A 12,180-nucleotide genomic window follows, 5' to 3' on the forward strand; every position below is an offset into this window, starting at 1 on the left:
TCGCTCAAAAGACCATTTGAGAGGTTGGTCAAAATAGTTTGAAAACAAAAGGATCTAAAAAAGACACATACCACACAGAGACATTTCTGCAGAATCAGAGAGAGCGAGAAAGAGAGAGGTCCCAGCCCGCTTGAGCCAAGGCCAGGTACACAACGTTCCTCACAGCCCCCATTCGCAAAACATTGACCAGAACAGTCACACTGGTTCCACAGTAAAAAAAATATATAATAATAACAAAACACACCGCCCCGGGCCTACACAGGAACACTGTGAGTTTGATTGAGTAGGTGTGGGAGTGTGTGGGTTTGCTGCGAGTCTGCTTGGGTATCTGTGAATGTGTGTACGTGCAGTGAGTGTGAGTGTGAGTGTGAGTGTGAGTGTGTGTGTGTGTGTGTGTGTGTGTGTGTAGAGTTCTTTATTTATCTTTATTGGAAAAATACAGCAAGGTCACTATGCAAGGGCCTTTGACGCAAGCAAGCAAACAACATACACAGCATCGATTATACACACACACACACACACACATCACTGACTAGGACATGATACTGTATGTGTGTGGGAATACACAGGAGGGAGAGAGAGAGAAAGGGAAAGACACAGATAGAGAGGCAGAAGGAGAGCGCAAAGGTAGGGAAGACAAAATGTTTGAGAAAAGAGACAAGAGAAAGAAAAGGGAAGGCAGAGGTCCTCGTCAAAGAAGATATTCAGTGGAAGGACAGTGCATCATAAACCAGTCTTTAATGATCATTAACAATCCCCAGTCTGAGAAAGAATGCCCCACTACAGCCCAGCACAACCAAACAAACCCAGACCATGTTTGTCTGTCTGCCCGACTCACACATTCTTTCTACTGGACTGCTGTGACTTTCCTCGCTCTGTATTCGGCACAAAGAGAGTATTCATTTAAAAAAGACTATTCATAAAATGTATCTCAGAATAGGAGTGCTGATCTAGGATCTGTCCAGGGCTCCGGAGTGGCACAGCGGTCTAAGGCAGTGCATCTCAGTGCAAGAGGCGTCCCTGGTTCGAATCTAAGCTGAATCACATCCGGCCGTGATTGGAAGTCCAATAGGGCGACGCAAAATTGGCCCAGTATCGTCCGGGTTTGCCGTCATTGTAAATAAGAATTTGTTCTTAACTGACTTTCCTAGTTAAATTGAGGTTAAATAAAAAAATACAAATCTTATTCATTATTATCTAAAAAGGCAAACTGATCCTAAATCAACACTCTTACTATGAGACACTTTGTGGATACTGAATGCATGGTAAAGAACAGAGACAGAGGAGGCCTGTAAACCTAGTCGTCAGAGTCCCGTGGCTGGTCAATGCCAACAGAGACTACCGAGCTCCAAAGCTCTTTACCAGCTTAACCCAAACATAACCCTTGCCTCGGCGCAGACGACACATACAATTTTCAACCTTTCCTTGACCCAGTCTGTAATCCCCACATGTTTTAAGGTGACCACCATCATCCCTGTTTCGAAGAACTCTTAGGCTTCATGCCACAATGACTACCGCCCTGTAGCCACTCACTTCTGTAATCATTAAGTTCGTTGAAAGGCTGGTTAAGGCTCACACCAACTCCACCATCCCACTCACTCCAATTTGCATACCGTCCCAACAGATGCATAGATGACACAATCTCAATTGCTCTCCACACTGCCCTCGCCCACCTGGATCAGAGGAATAACCGTGTGAGAATGCTGTTCACCGACTACAGCTCAGCGTTCAACACCATTATCCTCTCCAAGCTTAGGACTCTGGGTCTGAACACCTCCCTCTGCAACTGGATCCTGGGCTTCCTGACAGGCCGACTCCAGGTGGTGAGGGTAGGCAACATCACGTCCACCACACACAGGACCCTTAACACAGGGGAGTGTTCTTAGTCCCTTCCTGTACTTCCTGTTCACCCACGAGTGGGTGGCCACACACACTGTGACGGCCCCGGCACAACCTACCTGGCACCCCTATAAATAATAACCTCAAGTCAAAACCGTTACAACACACACACACACGAATCCAATATAATACAATTACCGAGTTCACTAGCGACAACAGTGGTAGCCCTGATCACCGGCGACGATGAGTCAGCCTACGGGGAGGAGGACCTGACAGTGCGGTGCCGGAGCAACAACCTCTCCCTCAACGTCAGCAAGACCAAAGGAGCTGATCGTGGACTACAGGAAACAGTCATCAAAGACTCCAACCACCCAACCCATAGACCGTTTTCTCTGCTGCCGCATGGCAAGAGGTCCCAGTGCATCAAGTCAGACAACAGGCTCTTGAACAGCTTCTATCCCCAAGCAATACGATTGATAAATTGCTAACAAAATAGCTACACGGACTGTATTTGCACTGTCTATATGCACACTCACAGGGCCCTACACACTCACACGGTCACTCCATTTGCTCACTCGTACATAATATACTGACTCTACACCCCCACTCACATGCAAGCTGCTGCTACTCTGTTAATCTTATCTTAGATCCTGTTGCCGAGTCACCTCACGCCTATAGATATCTACCTGTGCGTTCAGCTAAGCCAATCACTTTATCCATCATCCTCTCTCTCGGTCTCTCTCTGAGCTGAGCATTGGGTACCACTCCAGGGGGTCTATACCCCTTCTAAACGGCTATCTTCTCCTCTTTCACTCCTCCCTCTCATCCACTCGTTTATCTCCCACTCGCTCTCCTGCAGTTCAGGCCAGACAGCTTAATGAAAGGCCGGGGGGGGCAGATGTAACTCAGTCCCCTCTATTAGATTTCACCCCCCATCCTCCCATCTCCACCTCCTTCATTATTACCTGACCTGACTGACCCTGGAGAGGGGACTGGTGACACGGAACCTCTCACTTTATCTTCTTTCTCGTTCCCTCAATCTTGCCCAAACTCTGCCCTCACTTCTCCTTTTCGTAATCCTCATACTTTTCCCTTTCGCTTGTTCTCCTGCCTTCACTCACTACTTCTCACTGTCATCCTAATCCCCCTCTACTCCACTATTAACAGCAGGGCTCTGCTCCACTATTAACAACAGGGCTCTGCTCCACTATTAACAACAGGGCTCTGCTCCACTATTAACAACAGGGCTCTGCTCCACTATTAACAACAGGGCTCTGCTCCACTATTAACAGCAGGGCTCTGCTCCACTATTAACAGCAGGGCTCTGCTCCACTATTAACAGCAGGGCTCTGCTCCACTATTAACAGCAGGGCTCTGCTCCACTATTAACAGCAGGGCTCTGCTCCACTATTAACAGCAGGGCTCTGCTCCACTATTAACAGCAGGGCTCTACTCCACTATTAACAGCAGGGCTCTACTCCACTATTAACAGCAGGGCTCTACTCCACTATTAACAGCAGGGCTCTACTCCACTATTAACAGCAGGGCTCTACTCCACTATTAACAGCAGGGCTCTACTCCACTATTAACAGCAGGGCTCTACTCCACTATTAACAGCAGGGCTCTACTCCACTATTAACAGCAGGGCTCTACTCCACTATTAACAGCAGGGCTCTGTTCCTTTGGCCCCTTCCTCCGTCTTTTCTTCCCTTCATCCTACACCACACTCTTGGAATGTGTCTGGCCCCTGTCACGAAGATAGCTGCCATGAAACACACACACACACAGTCCAGTGACATTCTGGACATCAGTGTTGTCCGCAAGAGGAACAGAAAAGCTCTGTTCTGGCAATGAGGCAACAAAAAAAAACGAACGGTTGTGAAGCTCTGGCCTACAGCCCCGATGTCTATTCGGCCAGCAGCCATCATCATAAATCCCCCCTGGCTTACCACCGCCTTAGCCCAGAGAGAGACGGTGAAACCACCAACGCAGAGCACCTTACTGAAAACACCCATGACATTACTACAGCTTTTCCTAATAAAAAGACAGCTCCTAGGTGTCACAAACCCGGTCAAATAAAAGACCAGATCTGATGGTGTTGGACCTAATAGAGCCAATACACACCTGACCCGGCCTACAGACCCGTCCATATTAGCTCATGCCAAAGCAGATGTATTTCGCTCTGAAGGAGGATGATCCAACTCGCCTGTAGATACCTGCCTCAACTAGATAGGACAGGGTCTGTAGCAGCGACTACACACATACCAGAGAGAGGAGATACTGTGTACCTGCCCACCTCATGGCTACTCCCACCTCATGGCTACTCCTCGAGAGAAAGGCAGCCTTATATACTGGATTTACACCAGGGGCCCGCTGTGGAATGTTCAGATATAAATACGCTATGTGGAACAAACATGCCTCTCTGACAAGTCCAATAAGGAATCACGTCGGCTCTACTTGTGGCATTTGTATTGGCGACGCTCGACAATGTGGTCCTGACCACGTCCATGCCCACATGGACAGAGACAGTCTTCACCTGTCCACACCTGAGTATATTATATCTATGACTTTAGAAGGCCAGGGTCATCTGACTTCACCTCCTAGTTATACCATACTTATGTAAAAAGGCCCGGGGGGGGGGCTATATGGCCAACGCCATCTTAAGCAACGCGGAGTGCCTGGATACAGCCCTTAACCGTGGTATATTGGCCATATACCACAAACCCAGAGGTGCCTTATTGCTATTTTAAACTGGTTACCAATGTAGTAATTAAAAGAGTAAAAATCTGTTTTGTCATACCTGTGGTATACAGTCTGAAATACCACGGCTTTCAGCCAATCAAAACCACCCAGTGTCTAATGTACTGTATCTAAGCCTGCCCTCACCTGTTGACATTCATCTCCCATCTCAGCTCTTCCCAATAGTAAATCTAATCTGTGTCTCATCTCTTACCTGGCAGACGGCGCAGTAGTGGAGCAGCAGCCCGGCGCTGACACAGGCACACACAGACACAGAGAGGAGGTGAGAGCGTAGCCTGTCCCACACACTCCGCACAGGGTCTCCCAACGTGAACTCCACGAGCGTCCGGCGCTCCATCAGACTGTCCCTCAGTTAGCCTAGCGGGGTTAGCATTTAGCCTTGCCCCTCTCTCTATGTCACTGTTAGCCGAGCATTTAGCCTTACCTCTGACTGATAGAAGCTGTCTGTCCCCCAGTTAGCCCTGCAGCATTAGCAGTCAACCAATTGAATTGCCTGGCTTTGTTAACTTGTGTTCTGGTGAACCTCCCCTCTCATATGAGGTTACACTATAATCCCTCTCCCACTGAGCCCTCCCCCTCTCTCACTGCCTTATCTTTAACACCAACTGTCTCGGTCTTCTCAGCCGCATTGTGTCACCCTCTTACTGTACCACTGTCTCCCTACATGATATTCTCGTCTCGGTCTTCTCAGCCGCATTGTGTCACCCTCTTACTGTACCACTGTCTCCCTACATGATATTCTCTTCTCCCTCCCGCTCTCTCACTAATCTGTAATTCAACGCTCAATTTTCCCTCCAAATTCATTATGACCTCTGCCCCCCCCCCTGTCAATTTTCCCTCCAAATTCATTATGACCTCTGCCTGTCCCCCTTGTCAATTTTCCCTCCAAATTATTTATGAACTCTGCTGCCCCCCCCCCCCCTTGTCAATTTTCCCTCTCCAAGTTTCTTTCCCCTCTCACACCAACTGCCTTTCTGACATCCTCTCACAATCTGTTTATAGTAGTCTCTCCCTTTCTCTAATCCCTCCATCAGCCTGTACTGAACCGGTGTCCTCAGAAACCCAGAGTCCCTAGTGACATACATGACTGTAATACCTCTATAGTCTACACTGCTTTTGACGACACATACTAGGTCACAGGAAATATACTTCTGTAGTGTTAGGAACTTCTATGAGAGATGCCCCCCCCCCTCACACTTCATGTTCCTGCAGGAATTACCTCAATACCAGCAGACAGCATTTTTTTGCTCTGTTAGCTAAATTGAAAATAAAAAGGTGTTCAAAATATCCACACATATTTTACTCATGTAAATCCAGAGGGACAAGTGAGAGAGAGAAAGAGAGAGAGAGAGAGAGCAATAGTGGGGGAAAGGCAAAAAACCCTTGAAGTGTGTGAGTATAATGCAAAAGACATCTACCTACCTAACGTAGCCAATGCTGCTTTGTCATCATGCTGGTACCAAAGTGAATTACTGGATTGGATATTCAGAGGAAAACAACATTTCCAAATACCACTAACCCTGTTTTCTTTCCCTCTTTCTCTCTCAAACCCAGGACTCCTTGGGAAACAGTGGCAATTGTTACTGATTGGACTATCCGGACTAAATAAGGAACATTTTAATCCACTAGAGTACTCCCCCTATAGCTCCCTCTAAACCCTTCCCCCGCAGTCCTGTCTCTCTTTGTCCCTCAGCGAGAGAGGTATGAAGCGTTTGATTTACAAAGGGGGGGTACTCCCGTTTTAGTGCTCACAACACCAGTGTGCTGTAGTCTTTAAAGACGTCCTCCAACAAACAAAAAACATTCTGTTGAAAAGTGATATCCCAAGTATAAATACAGTGAAGTACACATCCTAAATGGTAAAAAAAAAAAACTGAGTAAAATAGTGTTTTTTTAAGACAACCGCAAACTTCAAGGAGTATGCCATTCAAGGAGTTAGTCTGATGGGTATATGTGATGTCAGATTGATGGCCTTCCCCCTTGCTTGAGGAACAATAGAGAACAAAAGAGGAAAGCTCCCCCTCCCCCCCACACACACACAATGGCATGATTTACCTGGACCACCTATTGAGATGTACCTTTTGTTAAGTAAATCATGGGATTTCGCTTTTCAACAGGAAAAGTTTTTATATTTTTTATTATAAATTAAAATCGCTGGATGAGGTCTTACTTTTAGGTGTGATGCTGCTATTTGTCAGGCCTTGTTTACATGTAAACCAAATCCGCTCCCTTCTGCTCTCTGTGGCATGAGCACAGCTCAACCACAGCCCAGTCAACACAAAAAAACAGAAGTCTGACACAAATGTGTGTTTTAATGCTTTTGTGAACACTAACAAATATGTGTGAGAGTGCTGCAAGTTTGCAATTGTGAGTTGCATAACGGGAGTTTGTGTACGAGTTGGTTCTTGTGTGTGCACATGGAGCATGCCCTGTATGAGCTGGTATGTGTTGTGGGGTATATTGTAGTGTGTGTGTGTGTATATAGAGAGAGTACTTTATCACTCCTCCACTCATCTATATTTTCCTCTGCATTCTGTTCCACTGCCTGTGAATCAGCGGAAAACCTTATGCCGTGGTGCAAGGCTAGACGGGGGGGAGATAGTGTCAGAGAAATGAAGGGATGATGCCGGCAGAAATTAGACTAAGAAATAGGTTCAAAGTCATGTGAATAATGCAAGACGTTACATTCAAAATACAAACCGAGAGAAAATGAAAAAAAAAGAGAGAAACAGCGCCATATATGGCAATGATGTCACCTAGCAACACAACTGCCTTCAGCCCAATTTTCCATGACACACTCTGAGCTGTGAGCGCGAGACGGGCAGAGTGTGTAGTGTGCGAGTGTGTGCCTTAAACTCTGAATATGTATTTGTGTGAGCAGGCAAGTGTCTACTTGGTACATCATTGAGCACAAGGTTAAACAACTGGTTTGGCCACACTTTGAAAGCCTACAGTAAGCCAATAACAACAAAGGCCCTAATACTACCACCACCGACAACACTCCTCAGTGATGCCGTATCACACCAGCTAGATCCAAAATGGATGCCCCAAGTACAGTCACTCACTCCTCAGTGATGCCGTATCACACCAGCTAGATCCAAAATGGATCCCCTAGTACAGTCACTCACTCCTCAGTGATGCCGGTATCACACCAGCTAGATCCAAAATGGATGGCCCAGTACAAATCACTCACTCCTCGGTGATGCCGTATCCCCCCAGCTAGATCCAAAATGGATGCCCCAGTACAATCACTCACTCCTCGGGTACTTCCCTCTGTTCTAGATATTTAATCATAACAGTAGTGTGGGATCTACAAGATGGGAACTGCTGACCAACCCCCTTTCACCCAGATGACATTCATGCATTAACAAGGATGACACACACGCGCAAATATGGAAATATCTGAACTCGCAGAAGATAAAGCGAATCGGAGATAAAGCAAATGTAGTGAGGAAAAGAGAGAGAGCGAGACAACCTAGATAGGAAACGTTGAAAAACAGCTTCTATCTCAAGGCCATCAGACGGTTAAACAGCCACCACTAACATTGAGTGGCCGCTGCCAACTTACGGACTCAAATCTCTAGCCACTTTAATAATTACAAATTGGATGTAATAAATGTATCACTGGTCACTTTAAACAATGCCACTTTATATAAATGTTCACATACCCTACATTACTCATCTCATATGTATAAACTGTACTCTATACCATCTACTGCATCTTGACTATGCCGTTCGGTCATCGCTCATCCATCTATTCATATGTACATATTCTTATTAATTCCTTTACACTAGTGTGTATAAGGTAGTTGTTGTGAAATTGTTAAGATTACTTGTCAGATATTACTGCAATGGTCGGAACTAGAAGCACAAGCATTTCGCTACACTCCCATGAACATCTGCTAACCATGTGTATGTGACCAATAACATTTGATTTGAGCAAAGGGATAGAGCTATGGCTAAGTGCTGAATTCAGGGTGTTTGGGTACATTTTCTGGAGGCTCTCTCTCACCACACATTGACTCACACACAGCATAGAAACCCACTGGAGTCACACATCAATGCCATCTCAATAGATCAGTCATTATGTGTTATTTGGAAGGCCGTCTCCCTCTCAGAGACATGAACAAACAAGGACTGAACAGATGTCCCCCTGGAGTAGTTTCTCTCACAAACAAAAGGCACATTGATTATGCACTCAGAGAGAGACAGAAAGTAAAAGGGAGAGAGAGAACGTGTGTGTGTGTGTGTGTGTGTTGGTGATATGTAACATGTGGAAATTCTAGTATTTCCACGCAGTCTTTCTCGGTGGTGACTTCTAGGATTCACACCATTCCTGTTCAGGAAGAGAGCTTGCCTGATTTTCAATTGGTCCATTTCCAGGAAAGACATCCTGTTTTTGAGCTCATGTCATTCCAAGCATTTCTGGTCAGGGCGCATCAAAGGCCTCCGACTGGGGAGGGAAACGCCATAAATGTACCACTGTAAGAAGGTTGGAGCTGCATCATACATGGGACGAAACAAGAACAGCTCGAGGTTCAGAAAATGACCCTGCGTTAATCGAGCCGAGCGATAATCACAGTCAAGGGTCATAGTGGTTGGAGGTCATGGGTAAAGAGTCACTCGGGAGTCAAAGGTTCACCGATCTCCAATAAAACGCCCTATTCATTGGCGTAGGAGTATTATGTAAGAGACACCAAAAGTTAACCTGGTCCTCTGATAGGCCAGCCGATTTCCATCATATTGTTTAACTGATCCTTTCTGATCTATGCATAAATACAATAAGCACAATATGCACTCCAAACTCCATCAGGTTCCAAGGGTCATTTAATGATCAAATACAAATTATACCCTTGACGCAGCCATTGACCTAATATTCACCACACCCCCTGCGGTAGGAGCACATGGCCTTGGTGGCTTTGTGTTTGTGACCCGAGTGAGACGTCAGTAGGTCTGACACAAACACTGACATTGAGGAAATAACACTGAGTGCGTTTGTTTTATTGACATGCAATCTGTAAGTCATCAAGGTGCCGGGGACACACATTACCAGTGAAGGTCTGCTCTGCGCATTAGGACATCATTTTAATCATAGTGCATCTCATAAATGAAAGAAGAAGAAAAAAAAGACTCGGCCTTATATCAATAGCATGAGAGCATACAACTGTACCATGGAAGTGTGTGTGTGTGTGTGTGTGTGTGTGTACAGAAAGTAGCCTAATAAAAAGCACGAGCTGGCATACACCCAGACAAATGATCTCGTGTAGAGGTGCTGACTAACTGTGAATACACTGCAAGCTACACAAATAAAGAGAGTTTAGCCAATAAATCACCGGGAGTCTTTATTTATTTGTGTGCAGAGAGTAAATAGGCCTGTGTGTATGTATGTATGTATGTATGTATATATATGCCCATCTTTGGCACTTCCAGCCAACATTCAGGACCGATTATAGCAAAGGAGTTTAACATAATACTACTGTGTGCTTTTGTATGCAACTAAATAGAAGATGAACTCTAGTCAGTAGACCACCGCATTTATCGCACAATATATATATATATTTAGCACACTTACCCCCGTGCTTTCGTCTGGGCTGCCCAGCGTGTTGCCTATGACCGGGGACAGGCTGGGCTCGATGTCGCTGCCGTTGAAGTCATCTTCGGACTCCTCAAAGGACGAGGCGGAGGACAAGCAGCCGGCAGAGGACGAGTTGGAGAGCTTTCTGTGAAAGCGCATTAGCGCCGGGGAGCCTCCGCAGCCACTGTCCGAGCATGGGGACTCATCATCGGCGTGTGGGCCCAGCGATGATCCACCGACTCCGAGTCCCATGGTCCTTGGATCTAGTGTTTCCTGGGTCCAACTGGGGCTTAGATCTCTGGTTATAATAAGCTTTGGGATAGTACCGGGGAAACTTTGGCTGCCTAGTGGACTTTGGACCTGTCCGTGTGGCTGTATTGGAGAGTTGATCGAGGGGTCCTCCTGGTTCCCCGACTCAACTGAACAACCGTTCTGATCATTTTTCCTGACAGCTTCGGGCTCACGGGAAGCAGTGAGAAAGTTAGATGTGGTCATTTCTACCTCTGTGTGGAGTAAATCATACCCTATCGGTTCTGACACGCCATTTGTCAGAGGTTCGTCCAAACGCAAGCTCAGGGATGTCAGGGTCCGTCTTAAATTCTCATTGCCAGATGTGCGCCAATGGACTGAACCATCCGGTTGTACAGCCCCCGAATCCCCCCTGACCTCCGAGGCAACCCCACCCTGTTTATCAAATCCGAATGGTTTGTTTTCCATGGCCCTCGCCGGGGCATTCCAGACATGGTCTTCTCCTGTTGTTTCTGGGCCGCTGCGCTCCGTAACTGCGCAGCGAGTTCTGTCGAATCCTCTGGACCGTGTTTCCAAGCCCGTCGCATCGAAGGACGAGTCGGCCGCTCCCTTGCTCACAGTGTCACAGTCGAGAGCCTGAATATTTTCATAATGAATTCCAGATGTGTATTCGGCGACCGGGGTGGTGTGGTCCACAACCTCCGACTCAGTCTGGCCTCTCAACAACTTCCCTCGCCCGTTACCACGAAGGGTTTCCGAATTTCCAGATCCGATTACCAGCCCTACCTCTGGTTGACCTGTGCCTGGCGAAGGCAACTGCTTCGTTTTTATCCGATTCCTGTAAAACCGGTCACACCTTCGCTCCTCACGGGTAAATCTGCGGATAGGGAGTCGTTCGGGTGTTTCTGTTGGTTTCCATTTCGCTTTGCCTGGAGCGGCGGTGGAGTACGAGAGACCACAGCACGTTTGACCCATTCTGCACACGGTAGTAGTAGCGCACAAGTCACACCTTCCAAGATGTATCAAATTTGAAACAATTCGCACTGTGCAGCAAAGTAACACATGAGTCACGTGCTCCACTCATTGTTGCCAATGATGAATGACAATTATAGGAACATGTTTGTATGTCCCATATCTGCAAGAAAAAACAAGATGAAAACAGTTTTAGAATATTTTGCCAAAACACAACATAGGCTAGTCTACTGCTTTCCATTTGGTCTGATCTATGTGATATTTCAATAAACCACTCCAAACAATGTCATAAGGTACACCATTTTGCTTTCATTAAAGAGATAAGTGACATTTGTGTCTGTGTGGCGGGTGAACAAAAATGAATTTGGCTGTAAAACAGGAACGCTTTTTTTGTTTTTCTGTGCCTTTTGAGGCGAAAGCTTTGCTCATGTTTCTTGCCTTGGGATTGTTGCCTCAAGTCTGTTTTGTTTGGCTTGAGATGGATGGTTTATGCCAGAGCTCAGAGCCCTATTCTACAAATCAGGGTTGAAGAGTTAAAGCCAATGTATGCATGATCTGAACATTTGGTCTGAGGATTCGTATGGCGGGCGTCACGCAATTCGCTGAGGCCCTGGCGGCATGCGGAGGCCAAATCTACCTCCATACAACATTGCTGTGTGCCTCAAATGTTGTGACAATGCGAAGTGGTCTGTTTTGCTCCGCGTTAACATAATTGTTTGACGGTATGTGGGGGCGTGAGGTCCTGTATAAACACAAACTCACTTCCTTGGCAACTTCCTTCACAG

The 12,180-nt window shown here is 46.5% G+C and overlaps 1 protein-coding gene across 1 annotated transcript in view; it reads right to left on the reverse strand.

Annotated features, from left to right (window-relative positions):
- LOC123993096 (inositol-trisphosphate 3-kinase C-like) overlaps positions 1-11,492 on the reverse strand; it is an 18,185-nt gene extending 6,693 nt beyond the window's left edge. The window contains exon 1 of the mRNA XM_046294878.1: positions 10,172-11,492. Within this exon, the coding sequence (XP_046150834.1) occupies positions 10,172-11,398 (1,227 nt within the window). The 5' untranslated portion in view covers positions 11,399-11,492. The remainder of the gene's footprint in view (positions 1-10,171) is intronic.
- Positions 11,493-12,180: the final 688 nt, after the last annotated feature.

Source organism: Oncorhynchus gorbuscha, linkage group LG13 (genome assembly GCF_021184085.1).
Source record: "Oncorhynchus gorbuscha isolate QuinsamMale2020 ecotype Even-year linkage group LG13, OgorEven_v1.0, whole genome shotgun sequence".
Lineage (NCBI taxonomy): Eukaryota > Metazoa > Chordata > Actinopteri > Salmoniformes > Salmonidae > Oncorhynchus > Oncorhynchus gorbuscha.